This window comes from Mustela erminea, chromosome 1 (assembly GCF_009829155.1).
Source record: "Mustela erminea isolate mMusErm1 chromosome 1, mMusErm1.Pri, whole genome shotgun sequence".
Taxonomy (NCBI): Eukaryota; Metazoa; Chordata; class Mammalia; order Carnivora; family Mustelidae; genus Mustela; species Mustela erminea.
The window spans coordinates 143429341-143450197 of record NC_045614.1 but is presented as its reverse complement, the minus strand read 5'-3'; the positions used below and the strand labels follow the sequence as shown (position 1 = coordinate 143450197).

Sequence of the window (20857 nt, the reverse complement as noted above, 5' to 3'; positions counted from 1 at the left end):
CCAGGAAGAAAATTCAATAATGCTAAATATTTATGCACCCAACATCAGAGCAATCAAATTCATAAAGCAGCTAATAACAAACATAAAGGAAGTCATCAATAGTGATACAATCATTGTAAGGGACTTTAAGACTCCGTTTACATCAATGGATAGATCATCCCAAGAGAAAATCAACATAGGAACAGTGGCTTTGAATGATACATTGGGCCAGATAGATCCAACAGATAAATTCAGAATATTCCATTCAAAAAGAGTGGAACACATAATCTTTTCAAGGGCAATTGGAACATTCTCCAGAGAAGATCACAACAGGCCACAAAACAAGTCTCAAAAAAGACTGAAGTAATACCATGCATCTTTTCTAACTACAACACTATGAAACTAGAAATCAGTTGCAAGGAAAATGTCTGGAAAGAACATGAATTCACGGAGTTTAAAGAACATGCTACTCAACAAAGAATGGGTCAACCAAGAAATCAAAGAGAAATAAAAAAAAATACATGAACACAAATGAAAATGAAACAGAATAGCCCAAAATCTTTGGGATGAAGCAAAAGCTGTTCAAAGAGGAAAAAATTATAGCAATACAGACCTACCTCAAGAAGCAAGAAAAATCTTAAATAATCTAACATTACAACTAAAGGAACTAGAAAAAGAATATCCTAACCCCGAATCAATAGACAAAAGGAAAGAAATAATAAAGATTTGAGCAGAAATAAAAGAAATAGAAACTTAAAAAACAAACAAACAAAAAACCACTGACTAGAACAGATAAATGAAACCAGGAGCCACTTCTTTGAAGGTTGACAAAATTAATAAAGCTTTAGCTGGACTCAAAAAAAAAAAAAAAAAAAAGGAATCAAATAAAATCAGAAATGAAAGAGGAGAAACACCACCATAGAAATACAAAAGATTATGAGTATGAAAATTTATTTGCCAACAAATTGGACAACCTAGAAAAAAATGGAGGATTCCTAGAAACTTTTAACCTCCCAATACTCCCAGAAAGAGAAAATAAGAAAAGACTGATTAATCTGAGATTGAATTAGTAATCAAAAAAAAAAAATCCGAATAAATTGAAGTCTAGGACCAGATGGCTTCACAGTATAACTTTACCAAAAACAAAGAGGAGTTAATACCTATTCTGCTCAAACTATTTCAAAAAATAGAAGAGAAAGGAAAGCTTCCAAATTCATTCTATGAGGCCTTATCCCCAAACCAGATAGATACACTACAAAAAAATAGAACTATAAGCCAATACTCTAATGAACATAGATGCAAAATATCCTCAACAAATTATTGGCAAACTGAATCCAACAATGCAGTTTAAAAAAAATTAGCCATGATCAAGTGAGATTTATTCCTGGGATACAAGTCTAGTTCAATATTTGCTGGTCAAGCAACCTGATACATGACATCAACAAGAGAAAGGACAAAAACTTTATGATATAGAAAAAGCATTTGACAAAGTACAACATCCATTCCTGACAAAAACCGTCAACATAAAAAGGCCATCTATGAAAAACCCAAAGCTAACACCATACTTAATGGGGAAAACAGCTTTTCCCCTAGATCAGGAACAGGACAAGGATGTCCACTCTCACGACTTTTATTCAACATAGTACTAGAAGTCCTAGCCACAGCAATCAGACAAGAAATATCTACCTCCAGATGGTATTGCTAAAATTAATGTATACAAGAACTCTGCTGAATTGGCTTAAAGAAGGTTACATGCTTATATGAATTATATTGTCAAATATAATAGAAACTAATTCAAATGTTTTTCAAATTCGCTTGATCTGGGATGATCAAGTTTAAGTTTGTTGGCTTAATTAAAACAAGCATATCTTTATAGAGTTTTTTTTTTTAATTTATTTATTTGACAGACAGAAATCACAAGTAGGCAGAGAGGCAGGCAGAGAGAGAGGGGGAGGCAGGCTCCTTGCTGAGCAGAGAGCCCAATGCAGGGCTGGATCCCAGGACCCTGAGATCATGACCTGAGCTGAAGGCAGAGGCTTTAACCCACTGAGCCACCCAGGCACCCCTTTTTATAGAGTTATTAAACTTTGAATATAATACAGATAATCTTCACTTTTATTCTGTTGAATTTACTTAATTCATGTTATATCTCTTGTGTGTTTCAGTAAAAATTACTTAGAATAATGGTTGATATTCTTTGATGTCTCATGAACTTTTCATGGGTAATCTAGATACAATTGTCAAGTACAAATAGAAGAGACAAAAAGTTTTAAAAGTTTTCCAAATCTTTTTGGTACTTTGAAACTTAAAGTTTTGCTAAGTGATGAGTGAGGGTGAACTCACTAAATATCTAGATCACTTCCTGATAAGATTTAAAAAAATGAAACATTAACTACTAAACAGGTTTATCTACTTTTGGCTTGTTATTACAGAAAAACTAAAATATTTGGATGTTAGTGTCATATTGGAGTCTGGTGATTATTTTGGAAACATTATCAGAAGATAGTCCTCAAGCTTCACTGAAAGGGACCTTACCAAGTGCTTCTGACTTGGCATTGCTGCAAAACTACATGGGATTGGATGTACATCTTACTCACAGCCAAAGAAAGCTCCACCTGACATCTAGTCCTGTACAGTTGCTGGAGACCTCAGAATCAAACTGATAAGGAAGAGAGGTGGCTGACATTGAGGTAGATGGCTTCTGCCCCGAATGACAGATCAAAATCTCATACTTTAACAAGAAACCCTTCTCCTCCTCCTTCTTGTCTGCACTCTGGCATTCCTGGAAAGATAATGCTATCATCCATTTCTCCCAGGCCATTGCTAAGGGCAATAACCTTTCAGACTGCTGGTTTTGTCAAAGATTTTTATCTGTCCATGATGCTAGAGATCTCCTGGTGCTCCTTCTAGGCAGTTCTTCTACATCCAATGTCATTGCAGACTACAATCATCAGCCACTCCTATCCCCTTAGAAATCTCTTACTGAGTTCAAATTTCATGTCCAGAATATCCAGTGCCTTTTTACCTTTCTCCAGTAAAAACTGTGCTTGCCCATCAAACACAAATACTTGTGTTAATCTTAGTACATTTGCACCCCCATATTCCCATGGTTATCTAGATGATATCTGTTCTCACCAAGAGAACTTACCAGCAGCACCCATCTTTGCAAGACATTTAGAACAACACTCTATTTCAGGTTTAGGGTTTCTCTTCTTATATGCATTGAAAAACCTGACTGGCCCTTGGCTTGAACCAGTAAATGCAATAGTCCTTGTGAACAAATCCATTAATAATACCTCCCTAATGGTAATGGTCTATGTGCCAACAGGATTTGTCTTTGTCTGTGATGGTTATAATTCTTCTTGAGCCTAAAAATGTCTAGATGGCTGGCACACAGCTGGGCAATGCCTTCTAGGTTATCTGTGCCCCTAACTGTCCATAGACAGCTAAGATACTTCATCAATCAGCTCTCCTGTATTTATATCACTGAGTTAGAAAAGACCTACTAGGAGGCATTCATGATTCAGGGCCATACTTGCCTGGTTAAGAGTGAAAGCAAATAAAGATATGATCAGGAACTTCTTTTTAACTACCAAAGATATTGCAGATCTCATCACTAAGACCTACCCAACAAAGATTCTTAGGCTCTCTGGCCCACTAAGTTCTTGGTGATAGGATAGCACTTGACTGTCTTTCAGCTGAGCAAGGAGATATCTGTGCTATGGCCAACACCACCTGCTCCATCTAAATTAACAATTCTGGGGAAAGTTAAAACTTAGTTACATAAAATCACTGACTAGGTCATTTGGCATACAAAGGAAACTCCTTCAGTGGGGGTTATTAAGAACTACTTGATTTTGATTCGTTTGAGTCCTGTGGACCATGGCTCAGAACTGCACTCTAAACATTGGAAATGATCTTGCTTATAGTTATAATCTCCCTGGTATAGTATATCCTCTTAAAAATTTTTAATTTATTTAGGTATGAGAGGAAGATGGCAATGGAGTAGGAGGACCCTAGGCTCTCTTCATCCACACATACAACTTGATAACTATAAAATCATCTTAAAACTCCCAGAAATTCATCTGAAGACTGGAAGAACAAACTCTACAACTAAAGGTAGAAAGTAGAGAGATGCAGCTTGGGAGAGAAATGGATTGTGACTGCTGTGGTGGGGAGCTGCAGTCATGGAGAAGGGCAAAAGACAGACTAACACACAAGGGGATGCATGGGGAAAATGAATGCCATAGCAATTGGCCTACAAAGTGAAAGGGCCCCAATTTTGTGAGTTCTTGCAAACAGCAGGGCTTTAAACCTGGAGTTTTAAGGGTTGTTATGTTCAGCTCTGGGAGAGATTGGAGGGCACTGAGGCTTCACTTGGAAAGAAGGCAGGGCAAAGAGCCCGCTGACATTTGCTGTAAAAACAGTGATCGGAAGATGCTTGGGGAGCAACTACAGGTGCATATCCAAGAGATGCACTGTTCAGAGAGACTCCTCCAGGAACAAAGGAACTGGCAGGCTCTCTTTCCCTTCTCTGCAGCTCAGTAAAAGCACAGGGCCAAGCACCAGTGAAGCACCAAAACTCACTACCTAACTTGCTTACACCAAGCCCCACCTACCTGAGCTCCAGAACTGCCCTTCCCAGTCAAGCTTGCCTCTGCCTCAGTGCAGTAGGCTGCCTCCCTTAGAAGATCAGCCCAAACCCATGCTAACACCATGTCTCTTGACCTGAGAGTTTTGTGTATATTCAGTTCTGGTGGCAGCAGCAACAGGTCTCATTTCACAAGCAAACCAGAGCACACTTAGTTAAAACACACCACATTTTCTTTTTTTTTTTTTTTTAGATTTTATTTATTTCTCTGACAGACAGAGACCACAAGCAGGCAGAGAGAGAGAGGTGGAAGCAGGCTCCCCACTGAGCAGAGACCCTGACGCAGGGCTCGATCCCAGGACCCTGGGATCATGACCTGAGCCGAAGGCAGGGGCTTTAACCCACTGAGCCACCCAGGCGCCCCTAAAACACACCACATTTAGGCCAGGGACCAAACACTGCCAATAACAGACAGAGAGCCTCTGCAGTCAACTGGCCTGAAGGATAAAGCAGCCATGATACAATAGCAGAGCTCATGCAGCACACACTGAAGATAATCCTGGAGGGTCCAGGCCCTGGGAGACAGGTGGCATTATATTGCAGGGCACTACAGGAATTCTTCTTCATAAAGTGATTACCCTCAATAACAGGAGATATAGCTGACTTTCTTAACATAGAGAAACAGGCACAGAGACTTAGACAACATAAAAAGAAAAAAGAATTTGTCCCAAATGAAATAACAGGACAAGGACACTGCCAGAGTTCTAAGTAAAACGGATACAAGTAACATGCCTGATGGAGAATTTAAAGTAATGTTCATATGGATTCTCACTGGACTGAAGAAAAAGGTGGAGGACATCAGTGACACCATTAACACAGAGATAAGGAATAACATAGCACAGAGAAAGGACTCAGTAAACAGAATGAGAAACACACTTGATAGAATGAACAGCACACTGGAATAAGCAGAGGAACAAACTAATGACCTAGAAGACAGAGTAATAGGAAGTAATCGAGCTAAACAAAAGAGAGTAACTAAAATTATGCAAAACAAAAATAGACTTAGGGAACTCAGTGACTCCATCAAATGTAGTAACATTTGTATTATAGAGTCCCAGAAGAAGAATAGACAAATGAGGGCAGAGAGTTTATTTAAAGGAATAATAGCTGAAAACTTCCCTAATCTCAGGAAGGAAACAGATATCCAGACCTAGGAAGCTCAGAGAACCCCCAACTAAACCAACAAGAGCAGATCCACACGAAGATATACTTTTATTAAAATGGAAAAATATATTGATAAAAAAAATTTAAAAGCAGCAAAAGAAGACAGTTACATACAAAGGGCTCCCCTGCCCCCCGCAATAAGGCTATCAGCAGATTTTTAAGCAGAAACCTTCCAAGCCAGAAAGGAGTAGCATGTATTCAAAGTGCTGAATAGGAAAAACCTGTAGCCAAGAATGCTCTGTCCAGCAAGGCTATCTTTCATAATAGAAGAAGAGATAGTTTCCCCAACAAAAACTAAAGAAGTTCATGAGCATTAAACTAGTTTTGCAAGAAATATTAAAGGGAATGCTTTGAGTGGAAAGGAAAGACCAAAAATGACAGTATGAAGGTAGGAAGCAAAAATGCAGTAAAAATGAATATTTATATGAAAAACCAGTCAAAGAACTTGCAAAATAAAAGGCTATAAAGTATGCTATCATATACCTAAAACGCAGGGACCAGAGGAGTAAAGAATGGGTTCAGACTTAAAAGATCACCAACCTAATACAGACTATTATATCTAGAATATGTTATATACAAATCTAATAGTAATCACAAATCAAATTACCACTAATACATATGCAAAGAATTAATAGAAAGAAATCCAAAAATCTCACTAAAGAAAATGAGCAAATCATGAAAGAAAGGATTAGAGAAAATTTTCAGAAACAAGAGATACATATTACTTGTTTATTACATAACAAGTAATAAAATGGCAATAAATACATATCTCTCAATAATTATTTTAATGTAAATGGACTGAACACTAATCAGAAGATACTGGGTGACAGAATAGATTAAAAAAAAAAAAAAGACCCAGTATATGCCACCTACAAGAGACTCATTTTAGACCTAAAAACAGCTGCAGATTGCAAATGAGGGGATGAAGACCATTAATCATGCAAATGACTGTCAAAAGAAATCTGGAGGGTCCCCTGGGTGGCTCAGTTGTTAAGTATCTGCTGTTGGCTCAGGTTATAATCCTGGGGTCCTGGGATCAAACCCCGTATCAGGCTCCCTGATGGACTGCCTGCTTCTCCCTTGCCCACTCTCCCTGCTTGTGCTCTCTCACTCTCTGTAAATAAGTAATGAAAATCTTAAAAAAAAAAAAAAAAAAAAAGAGAGAGAAAGAAAAAGAAAAGAAATCCGGAGTAGCAATACTTATATCAGACAAAATAGGCTTTAAAACAAAGACTATGGGGGGGGCGCCTGGTTGGCTTAGTCATTAAGCGTCTGCCTTAGAGTCCTGGGATCGAGCCCCACATCGGGTTTCCTGCTTCTCCTTCTCCCACTCCCCCTGCTTGTATTCCCTCTCTCACTGTGTCTCTCTCTTTTTTTAAATAAAATCTTAAAAAAAAAAAAAGACTGTAACAAGAGACAGAAAAGAATCCTATATAATAATAATGGCAACAATCCAACATGGACATAAAACAATTGTAAATATTTATGCACCCAACATGGGAGCACCCAGATACATAAAACAGTTAATAATGAAGGAACGGATCCAAAACAATACAGTAATAGTAGGTACTTTAACACTGCATTTACATCAATGGACAGATGATCTAAACAGAAAATCAACAAGGAAACAATGGCTTTGAATGACACACTGGACCAGATGGACTTAACAGATATATTTAGAACATTCTCTCCTTCAATAGCAGAATACACATTCTTTTCAAATGCACATGAAAGATTCTCCAAAACAGAATATGTATCAGGCCACAAAATCAGCCTCAACAAATATAAAAAGACTGAATCATACCATGTACCTTTTCTGGCCACAACCCTATGAAACTAGAGGTCAACCACAAGAAAAAATCTGGGATGAGCACAAATACATGGAGGTCAAATAACGTGCTACTGAACAATGAATGGGTCAGGAAATCAAGAAATAAATAAGTACATGGAAACAAATGAAAGTGAAAACAATGGTCTAAAACCTTTGGGATGTGGTAAACACAGTTCTGAGAGGAAAGTTAATAGCAATACAGTCATAACTCAAGAAGAAAAATCTCATATAAACAACCTAATCTTACAACTAAAGGAGTTACAAAAAGGACAACAAGCAAAACTGAAAACCAGCGGAAGAAAGGAAATAACAAAGATTAGAGCAGAAATAAATGATATAGGAACTAAAAAAACAATAGTACAGATACCACAAAACCAGGAGCTGCTGCTTTGCAAAAAATCAATAAAACTGATAAACCGCTAGCCAGACTTATTAAAAAGAAAAGAGAAAAGACCCAAATAAATAAAATCACAGATGAGAGAGGAGAAAATAAGCACCAATACCACAGAAATACAATTATTAGAGAATATTAAGAAAAACTATATGCCAACAAATTAGACAACTCAGAAGAAATGGATCAATTCCCGGAAACATAGAACCCACCAAAACTGAAACAGGAAGACACAGGAAACTTGAACAGATCAATAACCAGCAAAGAAATTGAATCAGTAATCTAAAAGCTCCCAATAAACAGAAGTTCAGAACCAGATAGATAGCTTCACAGGTGACTTCTACCAAACATTTAATGAAGGGTTAATACCTACTGTTTTCAAACTACTCCAAAAAATAGAAAAAGTAGGAAAACTTCCAAATTCATTCTATGGGGCCAGCATTACCCTGATACTAAAACCAGATAAAGACATCACAAAAAAAGAGAACTAGAGACCAGTATCTCTGATGAACGCAGATGCATAAATCCGCAACAAAACACTAGCAAATCAAATCCAGTGATACACTAAAAAAATCACTCACACTGATGCAGTGGGATTTACTCCTGGGTTTCAAGAGTGGTTCAATATTTGCAAATCTATTAACATGATACATTACATCATCAGGAGAAAGGATAAGACCATATGATCATTTCAATAGATGCGAAAAAGCATTTGACAAAGTACAACATGTATTCATGATAAAAAACCCTCTACAAAGTACTTTTGGAGGGAACATACTTAAATGTAATTAGGCCATATATGAAAACCCATAAGCGACATTATCCTTAGTGGGCAAAAATGGACAGCCCTTTCCCTAAGGTCAGGAACAAGACATGGATGTCTAGTCTCAATATTTTATACAACACAGTACTGGAAGTCCTAGCCACAGCACTCAGATAACAAAAAGAAATAAAAGGCATCCAAATTGGTAAGTGAAGCGAAATGTTTACTATTTACAGATGACATCATTCTACACAGAGAGAATCTGAAAGACTCCACCAAAACTGTTAAAACTGATAAATGAATTCAGTAAAGTCACAGGATATAAAATCAGTACACAGGAATCTGTTGCATTACTCTACACCCATAATAAAGCAGAAGAGAAATTAAGAAAATAATCCCTTTTACAATTGCACCCAAAACAATAAGATAGGTAGGAATAAGCCTAATCAAAGAACTGAAAGGCCTATACTCTGAAAATTGTAGAACATTAATGAAGAAATGGAAGAGGACACAAAGAAGTGGAATGACATTTTATGTTCAGGGTTTGGAAGAACAAATGTTATTAGAATGACCATACTCCCCAAAGCAATCTACACATTTAATGCAATCCTTATCAACATTTTTCACAGAGTTAGAACAAACAATCCTAAGATTTAAGTAGAACCACAACAGACCCCAAATAATGAAAGCAGTCTTGAAAATGAAAAGCAAAGCTGGAGGCACTGGAATTCTGAACTTCAAGTAATATTATAAAGCTATAGCAATCAAAACAGTATGGTACTGGCACAAAAAACAGACACAAAGATCAACAGAACAGAATAGAAGCCCTGGAAATAAGCCCAGTTATATGGTCAGTTAATCTTCCACAAAGCAGCAAAGAATATCCAGTGGGAAAAGGACAGTCTCTTCAACAAATGAGGTTGGGAAAACTGGACAGTCACAGGCAAAAGAATGAAACTGGATGACTTTCTTACACCATAGACAAAAATAAATTCAAAATGGATTAAAGACCTAAATGAGAGACCTGAAACCATAAAAATCCTAGAAGAGAGCAGAGGCAGGAATTTCCTCTGACATCAGCCCTAGCACTTTTTTGTAGGTATGTCCCCTGAGTAAAGGAAACAAAAGCCAAAATGAGGACTTGGGACTTCATCAAGATAAAAAGATTCTTCACAGTGAAGAAACCATCAACAAAACTAAAAAGCAAAACTTATGGCATGGGAGAAGATATTTGCAAATGACATATTCTGTAAACGTTAGTATCCAAAACATACAAAGAACTCACAAAACTCAACACCCCCAAAACATAATCCAATTAAAAAACAGTTCTCTTTCAGGGAAGACATCCAGATGGCCAACAGATATGAAAAGATGTTCAACATCACTTATTATCAGGGAAATGCAAATCCAAACCACAATGAGGGATCACCTCACACCTGTTGGAATGGCTAAAATTAACAACACAGGAAACAACAGCTGTTGGTAAGGTTGTTAGGGATAGGGAGCTCCTGTGCACTGTTGGTGGGCATACAAAAAGTGCAGCAACTGGAAAGAAGTATGGAGATGCCTCAAGAAATTAAAAATAGAACTACCATACAATCCAGAAATTCCACTTCTGCATACTTATCTGGACAAAATGAATACACTAATTCAAAAAGATATATGCACCCATATGTTTACTGCAGCATTATTTACAATAGCCAAGATATGGAAGCTACTTAAGTGTCCATCGATAGATAGATAAAAGAGATGTATATGTGTATATGTATATGTGTGTCTTCACACACATGAATATTATTTGGTCATAAAAAAGAATAAAATCTTGCCATTTGTGACAACATGGATGGAAGAAATGATAGTATTCTAAATGAAATAAGTCAGAGAAAGGCAAGTACCATAAAATTTCACTTATTTGTGGACTCCAAAAAACAAAAAAGATACAGACAGACTCATAGGTACAGAGAACAGTCTGATGGTTGCTGGGAGGCGGGGCAAGAGATGGGCAAAATAAGGTAAGGCGATTGAAAGTTACAAGCTTACAGCTATAAAATAAACGAGACATAGGAATGTGATGTCCAGCATAGGAAATACAGTTAAAAATACTGTAACAACTTTGTACCATGACCAATGGTAGCTAGATTTATCATAGTAATCACTTCCTAATGTATATAAATGTTGAAGCACTTATATTGTACACCTGAAGCTAGTATAATATTATATGTCAAATATATACTGACAAAAAAATTAAAAAAATAGATATGGTTGTGTCTTTCTTGAACAGTTTTTTTATGTATTTTAAAAATTTGATAGACATCTTGAATTGTGAGTTAGCTTTTCAAAATCTTTAAGTCCTACATATGTATCAGACATACTGATCTTTCTGTGTATTTTCCCCCATAATCCCCTTTTCTATTATCTCTAGATGTGTTTTACTTTACTTTCTCACTTACTAGAGTAGTAATTCTTGTCATATTTGGTGTATTCTTAGAAGTCCCCACAACTTTTCAAAATTTTTTGCACAAGACAAGGTATAAATAAAGTAAAAAGCTAATAAGTATATTTACGTGTACAAAGCTAACTTCTGTCTAAAACAAGTCCCAGATGAACAAGACTAGAAGTAGCCTTTCTGCATTAAGTTTTAAAGGTGCAGTAATCCCTGGGTATTGATTTTTTTTTTTTCTTATTAGCCCAGATCTGAGAAAATGCCTCAGAATTTTCTTATTATTCTAATTTCCACAAACTATTGCTTTAAAGAGAAATCAGTCTCGGACATCCTCCTTGATGTCTCCCTCCAATGCACAGAATGTTGATTTTTGGGTTCCACTGGAATGGTCATCTTGCCTCTTGAACCTGCACTTTCCCCGTCCCTTGTCTTACCTGCAAGGCCTGCAGATCCGAGAAGGTCTTAGCCGGGATTGTATGAATGCCATTGCTGTGTAGCATTAGCAACTCCAATTTGTTCAGGCCAGAAAAATCCGTGTCTGTCAATCTAACCAAGCTGTTGTACCTGAAATTAAAACAACTATAAGGTATAAGCTACGCCTATCAGCTGTGGTTCAGTTGTCAAAGCAAAAGTGCACACACACACGTCCACACACAAAACCTAATATCTCCCTTTTTATATTTTATTTTGTTTGAGAAAGAGAGAGAGTGATGGGGACAGAGGGAGAGGGAGAAGCAGGCTCCCCGCGGAGCAGGGAGCCTGAGGTGGGGCTTGATCTCAGGCTCCTGGGATCATGACCTGAGCCAAAGGCAGAATCTTAATGGACTGAGCCACCCAGGTCCCCAGTACCTCACTTTTTATAACCTGTGCTTGAAGGAGAAAATCAAATGCTTGGCATATATTGAGATTCATCAGATGCCACAGAAGGCCCACCCACTCCCCATCGGGTTCCATGCCCACACTGCCCTGCCCAGGATATAACACATCCCTCCTCATTTTCCACCCTTTCTACATGCGTAGTTCCTTCAGCTTGGGATGCCTCTAGCTCCATCTCTCTACTTGTGACTCCCGGTCAGGCCCAGCCCCTTCTTTGAGGACACGCCCCCATCCCTTGCTTTCCCAGGTAGAATTTCTCACTATAAAGTAGAAGTTGAGCAATCTGGACTCTCAGGGTGCTGTGGGTTAAGCCTCTGCCTTCAGCTCAGGTCATGATCCCAGGGTTCTGGGATCAAGTCTCACATCGGCCTCTCTGTTCAACAGGGAGCCTGTTTTCTTCCCCCTCTCTCTCTGCCTGCCTCCCTGCCTACTTGTGATGTCTCTGTCAAATAAATAAATAAAATATTAAAAAAAAGAAAAGAAAAAAAAAAAAAGAAATCTGGACTCTTAACCAAAGAGTTTGGTCAAATAATTTGGTTAGGATTATGAACCTAGGCCTTGGTAGTGGATGAACCCCGGGTAAAATCAGCAATCTTTTTAAGCCTCCATTTCTTCATCTATTAAGTGCAAATAATAGAAGCAACTTAAAAGGTGTTCTGAGGATTGAGTGAATGTGTGGAGAGTGCCCTGCTAGTGCCTGATGGCGGTAAGGGCACAGTCAGTGTTACCTATTATCATTAGTGAGTGTTCCAAGGAACTTTGCATGCTCTTTGAAGGTTCTTACTACTTATTGTGCATCTGTTTTCTCCCTTTCACTGTAGCTTCTAGACGTAAATAGTTCATCTTGTTCCTTATTGTATCCCTGGCATATAGTAGGTTCTTCCTATTTTCAGACACATGATGTTATATCGGACTGCACATGTGTATACACACACACACACCACAGTTTTTCACGAACCTTTAAAATAGAATCACCTTTTAGCAGATTTAATTAGGTTTACATTTTTTAAAGAATTTTAAATTTTAAATAAGAATTTTAAATAAGTCACTTTGCATGAAAAGAAGTCCAAGGGCCTTCTTAAAGGGTCTAACCAACTTTTCATATGTATCTTTTATATATGGGAGGACATTTCCAGTGTCATTATCGCCTCCTGATAGGCCACAACTCTAATTCTTAACAGATGCTATTTTCCAGTAAAAAGGTAGCCAGCATGAAGTTCTTCTATAATCTTGGGCCTCTCATCCTATCAAGAGTGATTTCAGGTTCTAGAACTTTCTCCTAGTAAAAGCTTACCAGGAAAATGTTGCTTATGGTCCCTCACAAACTTAAGATCTTCATATGCTTATTTTAGAAGAGAAATACCATTTTGGTTCATCTCCTAAAGTTACAAGTTTTGTTTGATATTTTGGGCATGAAGCATCAGTGTGATGTCTGCTTGAGAAGGGCACAAGACAAGGGGCCCCACGCACCCTAAATTAATACGTTCCACATTGGGTGAGATGCTGTCTGGGATGGAGGTCAGGTACCGAAACGTGCAGTGCACCTCAGTGGGCACGTAGCAAGCACAGCGACGAGGACAGGCATTGCCCCCGCGGCTGGCCACCAGGCATGTCACGGAGAAAGAGACCAGCAAGCACGTGATTCCTCTGCCTTTAGCCTTCATCCTGGGGGGGAAAAAAAAATCGCACCTCAGAGTTGTAGGTATGGTTTGAGCAAAATTCCAGTACAAACTCAAAGACTGTTATCTGGGAAAGCTTTCTGAAAGGTCATAAGTGGCTAACTTCATTCCTTCACAACTTGTATGGTAAAACTTACTCTTTGCAAAACTTTGTGATCAAGTGAAATATTTACTGTGAAAATTCCTTCACAGCTTCTCACTTCTTAGTGAAAACAAAAATGCCTATGACTTAGAAAATCAGTAAAAAGGGGATGCCTGGTGGCTCAGTTGGTTGGGCAGCTGCCTTCGGCTCAGGTCATGATCCCAGCGTCCTGGGATCGAGTCCCGCATCGGGCTCCTTGCTCCACGGGGAGCCTGCTTCTCCCTCTGCCTCTGCCTGCCACTCTGCCTGCCTGTGCTCTCTCTATCTCTCTGACAAATAAATAAAATCTTAAAAAAAAAAAAAGTCAGTAAAAAGAGAAAAGAGAGACCATAATGAAGGTATTATGCCAATGGAAATACCAAAGGCCTAGTTTCCTGTTTACCCATTAGTTTTTTTTAGACCAACTTTTAAAATACTGATTATAGAACGAATCTGTGTGCATCATAGAAAGTTTGGAAGCTGTAAATAAGTAGAAGAAAATTACTCATATTCCTACAACCCACATATTAACATTTTGCTGTATTCCTTCACCTTTCATAGGTGGTGTATGTTTCTGTGTATATGTGTGTATATATGTGACCAAACGAAATTTGTGACACACTTTATTCATTGAGTGCATAATGTCTGTTTTTGGCTTTATTAAACCTTCTTCAAAAACATTTTTAAGAGCTGTAATACTCCACTGGAAGGGTGAATAAATCTCAGACATGTCCTTTAGTCCTTGCCAAAAAAGACACGTTGCACGCTTCACTGCCATGAAATAACCACAAGCCACAGTAGCTCCTCCCCCACCTCCTCCCCCTCCTCCTCTAACTCCTCCACTACCTCTTCCTCCTGCTCCTCCACTACCTCCTCCTCTTCCACCTCCTTTCTGCCACGGGAGTCAGAAAGCATCATAAGGGAAGAAATATGCTCAGCTTCTTGGAAAAACAAAATTAGCCATATGTGGGGCAAGCTCAAGGATCCAAACCTAATTTTCCCTTGAAATTCAGAATATACAAGGATTGCAATAAAATTTTTATTGTGTTTCTCTAAGAAAAGTGACCTTCATAATTTATAAATCTCAACATTCCTTGGGGTAGAATGGTTTCTTTGGGATTATACCAGCAACAATCTTTTCGCTATAAACAATGCTAAAAATAGATGCAGAGTTGCTAGTCTTCATATACATAAAGATAGCGGAATTATTATCGGAAGTTAGTCCAAACTAAAATTTAACATAGGATTAATCACATGACTTTTGTCATTATAACCATCTGATTACAAAAATTTTAAGTGAACATATGATTGAAGACAGCATTTCCACCTTCCATCATTATTTAAGCAAAAAACCAAATGGTGGGACAAAGGAAATTCATTCAGCTAAAAAACAAAAGTTCTGGGTTATGCCCACATAAGAGTCATTTAAAAGAATCACAACTCTACAAGAACATATGGACAGTGCATTCCTACAAATTTAAACCTGAAAAATGTATATAGCAAAATAGAAATTAACAGTACCTGAGCTCTTCTTTACTGGTTCTGAATCCTCTCCTGAGCCAAGCAGAGATAGAAAATCTTACCAGTGAGTGAAAAACTGTATCCAAAGCCAAGTGAGGAAAAGTTCTCTGCTCCCCAAAGGAGCAAATGGCTTAGTCTTTCGGCTTGCAGCTCAGGAGTGATACTCTGGAGAGAGACTTGGAGGGCGTCCACAGCTCAGTCAACTCTAGCCCGTGTGCGCCCACATTAAGCCAAAAGAACGGTTCCTGTATTATAATTGTTACAGAAACAAAAGACAAAGTGGAAGTTTTAAAATTTCCTTTCTCTTCCCTCAACAGTGTGCTTTAAAACCTCCCTAAAGTTGTCATTGAAATATAACTATTAATATCACTCCATTTTTTCCTCCTAGGTTCCAGGAGTTTCTCTATTTTTGGACATCTCTGCCTTAGATGCCCACAATAAGAGTCTCCAGCTACTGAATTAATCTTTGCATCTCTTGCCTGGCATCAGTCACTGAAGAGATGACTTGCTCCTGCTTGCTTTAATGGCCCTTCGCTCTCCGATGCGTCCTTTCTGTGCACTCGCCCCAGCTGCCTCCTGCTGCGGGACTCACTGCGTTCCCACGCCGAGCCCCTAATCCCTCGAGCGTCCTGTCCGTCCCCTGCCAGGAGTGGATTGGCGGAGCAGCTCACCTCTTTGCCCAGGTGACCAATGGGCTCTCGCCGTCGCGGTGTCCCAAGCTCAGCCGCGGGGTCTCAGGACCTTCCAGAGCCGAGGAGGGAAGGTGGGGGCGGGAACCGGGGTGACGTTGAATTATGTGTCTGGGGACTCCGCCGGGATTCTGCGGCACAGGCAAAATAAACGACCACCAAGCTCCTCTTTATTTTTGAGAGCGCACGGGACGCCTCCTTGCCTTCCATCTCATTTCCTCCTTGACTTCTAATGCCCGGGCAAACGGGAGCAGGTGGGCAGGACAGTTTCAGTGCGTGGACGTCCGTGCCAACGTCACCTCCTTCACCTGTTCACAGGTGGGATTGGGGCTTTTGGAGCTCGGCTGAGTTCCCACTATCTGTAGCTCCCGGAAGTTCGGCTCCAAGGCTGAGAGTTGGAGAGGATAACCTGTGATACCTGCAGTTTGCATCTCCGGTCTGCCCCATTTGGAGAAAGTCTCTTGTGAGAAGGGTCACACTAGAGAACTGGGTTTAAATGGAGTTGTTTGCTGGGGTTGTGTCCCCGCTCTGTCATCTTCACCCTCACTGTCCAGGAATTGCCCCGAGACGGAGACCTTGTTTCATAGCTCCTGCGACTGTAAACAGAGCTCCCAATGTTTTGACTCATAAACACTGAATTAATGTAACTAAAATGACCTTGTTTCACTCTCTTGGTTATACTGTATGGAAGTTTTTGATGGGAATTTGAAATGAGTACTTCAGAACGGTGGGACTCAGGGGCAAACAACATCAACCTCGCCGGGGGCCTTGTTAAAAATAATGAATTCTCAGACTCCATCCCAGAACCACAGCTCAATCAGAAATTGTAGGGATGGGACCTTGGAGTCTGTGTGTTAACAAGCTTTCCAGATGATTCCCATGTAGCTAAATTTTGGGAACTGCTAGTTTAGGGAAATAACTTCCTAGAATGATAACAGCTTGTTCTGGGGGTTTTACTCTGTGACAAGAACTATTATAAGCATTTTACAAATATCGGCTCATTTAAACCTCAGGACACCACCAATAAACAAAAAGAAAATAGGCATGTTATTTCCATTTTGAGGCACATAAAGAAAAGCGACTTGCGCCAGGTCCCTCCAGCTTTTAAGCAGAGAACCTAAAGTTGATTCAAACGCAGGCAGCCTGGCACTATAGCCTTCCCGGTTAACCACAGACCCATGGCTGCCTCACTCAGCCAAACGCCAGGAATGTTCCATATCCAAGGGCTAAGCATTCAAATGATTTATAGTTAGTAATAAGTTGGTAACCAGGGTGAAATTACAGAATCAGAGACTCACAAGTAACTCTAGAAGCATGTGTGATATGAACATGGTCTTTAGTTCCTTAGAGCTGACATGGTTCTTTAAGTTAAAAATTCATGTGTGAGGTTCAAACTTGGATGATTACTTTGGAAATATGGCATCTTTGTGGATTCTTGGAATCAACAGTTTTTCTTCTAAAGCTCCTTGATGACAACCTTGTGGGCATAGTCAATTTCTAACCAAACTCTGGACTCTCAGACCCCCACTAAGGTGAACCACAGGAGGAGGACTGTGACATGTTCTATTCCTATTTTTCCCAGGGTGGTAACCCCGGGGTCTTTTGTGTGTGTGTGTGCCATCAGTTTTGAAAATAACCATTTAGGAATATTTGCTTGTTTTAAGACTTTTTATGAGGGAAATTTCTACAACTGTTTTATTTCTACAAATGCTTTATATGTGTTGCATAATTCTCAAATATTCTCAAGGGATAGATGCTATAAGTATACCCATTTTTCAGATGATATTCTGAGGATAAAATATGTTAAATGATTCAGATCCAGAATACAATACTGAGTGACTTTTAATGGCAAGGGGCCTTTTTTTTTTTTTTTAAGATTTTATTTGAGGGTGAGTGTGTGTGTGTATGCGTGCGCGCACGCATGCACTGCACACATGCACAGAGGGAGGGGGAGGGAGTAGGGGAGAAAAGTGACTGGGGTGGGGAGAGAGGGAGGGAGAAAGTGGAGAGGGAGGAAGGAAGGGGAAGGGAGCAGGGACCCCGATGAGGGGATGAGTCCCAGGAACCTGATGTGGGGATGAGTCTGAGGACCCTGGGGATTGTGACCTGAGCCAAAGTTAGATGCTTAACCAACTGAGCCACCCAGGTGCCCCCAAGTCCTAGATTTTTAAACTCATTCATATGCATGTCAAAAGATAAAAAGATGTCAAATTGTTATGTACCTTTTAATCAGGCACAATCATTACTGGCTCCTACCCTTATAATTTTCATATTTTTAAAAAGATTTTATTTATGGGGCGCCTGGGTGGCTCAGTGGGTTAAGCCACTGCCTTCAGCTCAGGTCGTGATCTCAGGGTCCTGGGATCGAGCCCCGCATCAGACTCTCTGCTCAGTGGGGAGCCTGCTTCCTCCTCTCTCTCTGCCTGCCTCTCTGCCTGCTTGTGATCTCTCTCTGTCAAATACATAAATAAAATCTTTTTTTTTTAAGATTTTATTTATGTATTTGACAGAGAGAGATCACAAGCAGGCAGAGAGGCAGGCGGGGGTGGGGGGAAGCAGGCTCTCTGCTGAGCAGAGAGCCCGATGTGGGGCTCGATCTCAGGACCCTGAGATCATGACCTGAGCTGAAGGCAGAGGCTTAACCCACTGAGCCACCCTGGCACCCCTATAATTTTCATATTAATTAATCAATCAAATAATCTAGTCATCCACTTAGTGATTTCAACAGCGCATAAGTAGACCTAAAATCCTGGTCACTCCCTTTACGAAGTTACAGTCTAGTGGGGCAGGGTATAAGTGCCATGAAAACAAATACTGCAGGTTATAGAAAGAAATCAATTAGTGTCAACCTTGCTTGAATACAATTGTATTTCAGCCAACCCAAGTCAAACTGGATGGCCCTAAAACACTTATATATCAATGAATTATTAGTATTCCAGACCCTTAGTCCTTTAGTCATTCATAACACCATGTATGAGTACAATTTTGGAAGACAGAGATAATTTGAAGCCAAGGCATCTTGGTCTTGAGAATCCATAGACTCCAGATTATAGGAACAACTTAGGAAGCAATTAATATAGTCCACCCTCAAGATGACAAAGTATTGGTTATAAAGATAAAGAAAGATGTTACAGAGAAAACAGCATTTGGGAACCAGAATTGTTAAGAATGTATTCAGAGAATAAAAGAAAAAAGGAATGATGGATCAATCTTGTATTTTTGATTGATGACATCCAAGGATCCTGGGAAATCCAGGGCTAGCACAGAAAAAAGTGAAACCCTACATATTTGCAGAACTGAAGGAAGACCAAGGCAAGCAAGCAGCACAATAATGATGAAGTAAGTAGCCATAGTTGTCATTATTTTAGAAATAGAAGTCTGTAGGTCAGCCCCACTGATGTAACTATCACACTCTGATCATCATAAATGCTACACATAGCTTTTGTAACAGGTACTGCATTAAAGGACATGATTGGTGAACATTTACATTATTCATCACGATTTCTTAAGCCTGGGTAGGAGATACATTTAAGAGACCTGGGAACACCTCTTGTTTCTTTGAGATGAAATCTCAGAGGTTGTCCAAAGGTGAATGTGCATGTGTGGAAAATGGTGGTACAATGTAGGAAGAATTTCATGAGCATTTTCTCAGAGCACACAGAGTATGACTAGAGCTATAAGCCCATGATGAGAACTCAACTGCACTACAGTTAACTTCACTAATCACCCTGGAAGTTGGTTTTAGAAGAGAACAATTTTGAGGTGGTTTCTGAGGTTGGTCACTGGGAAAGGGAATGAAAGAATTCTGAACCATAATTATGGGTGGAACATAACTGTGTTTGTTTAGGCCACTGGCTGCAGAATGAAGCTTTACATATCACTGAGGTATTCTGAGGTACCGAGTTTTAGAGTAAGATACTTTCATTATACCTGACATACATGGTTGGAATTTTGAATAGGCTAAGGTCTAGAGAATCACATCCTTGTCAGATGATGCCTTAAAAATTATTTTTTAAAGCTAACAGCTATCCTGTTGACCATTTAAATCTCTCCCTATTCTTCTCTTTTTATCTCAGTTTGTGTCTTTGATTAATTCTCTGTTTTATTAGATCTTACCCATTCTTCACTGATACCAAAATACAATGATTTTCCAATTCCAATCTTTCTGATGGCAAAGTAAGAAAGCCTCGTTATTTCATACAAACCTTATATGCCTCATATCATTTATTTTTCTATAGAATTGCATTTTCAAGTACATTACAGAATAAAGTACAGATAGAGTAAGTGAAGGGGTTTCTTAGGAGGTCAGGTATCTTAGATTTTTTAGGACTTGTTTTACATGCATCATAATTCACAAAAATATTCTTTTTTCTCCTCATTATTTTAAGTCAGTATGGGTGTAAAATATATGAGACACCCTTCTCCTAAATAAGCTATAGAAATGATAGGAAATTGTGAAAGAATTAAGATTTTTGTGGAAATATTCAATAAACAAAAATTCTGAAGACCATCAATCATCACAGAAAAGTCACTTTTTAAAATCTTCCTCCAGTCACGGAGGAAGATTTTAAATTAGTGTGATTTTAATTAGTGTGCTCTGAGGACAGCCATGGAACAATGTAGAGGAAAGTATATGGGTTTAGCATAGGGCCAGCAAACTTTTTCTACAAAGGGTCAGAGTATGAATATGCTAGACTTTGTGGGCTAAAAGGTCTCTATCACAAGTATTATATCCTCTCAATGTAGTGA

The 20857-nt window shown here is 39.1% G+C and overlaps 1 protein-coding gene across 2 annotated transcripts in view; it reads right to left on the bottom strand.

Moving 5' to 3' along the window:
- Nucleotides 1–16437, bottom strand: part of IGSF10 (immunoglobulin superfamily member 10) — a 47497-nt gene extending 31060 nt beyond the window's left edge. The window contains exons 1-4 of one of the 2 annotated variants that reach the window (XM_032345290.1): nt 16091–16437; nt 15482–15664; nt 13569–13763; nt 11657–11786 (exon numbers count right to left, since the gene is read on the bottom strand). In XM_032345290.1, the coding sequence (XP_032201181.1) occupies nt 11657–11786; nt 13569–13762 (324 nt within the window). In that variant the 5' untranslated portion in view covers nt 13763; nt 15482–15664; nt 16091–16437. Of the gene's footprint in view, nt 1–11656; nt 11787–13568; nt 13764–15419; nt 15665–16090 lie in introns of both variants that reach the window. The other variant, XM_032345280.1, reaches the window with a different exon arrangement.
- Nucleotides 16438–20857: the final 4420 nt, after the last annotated feature.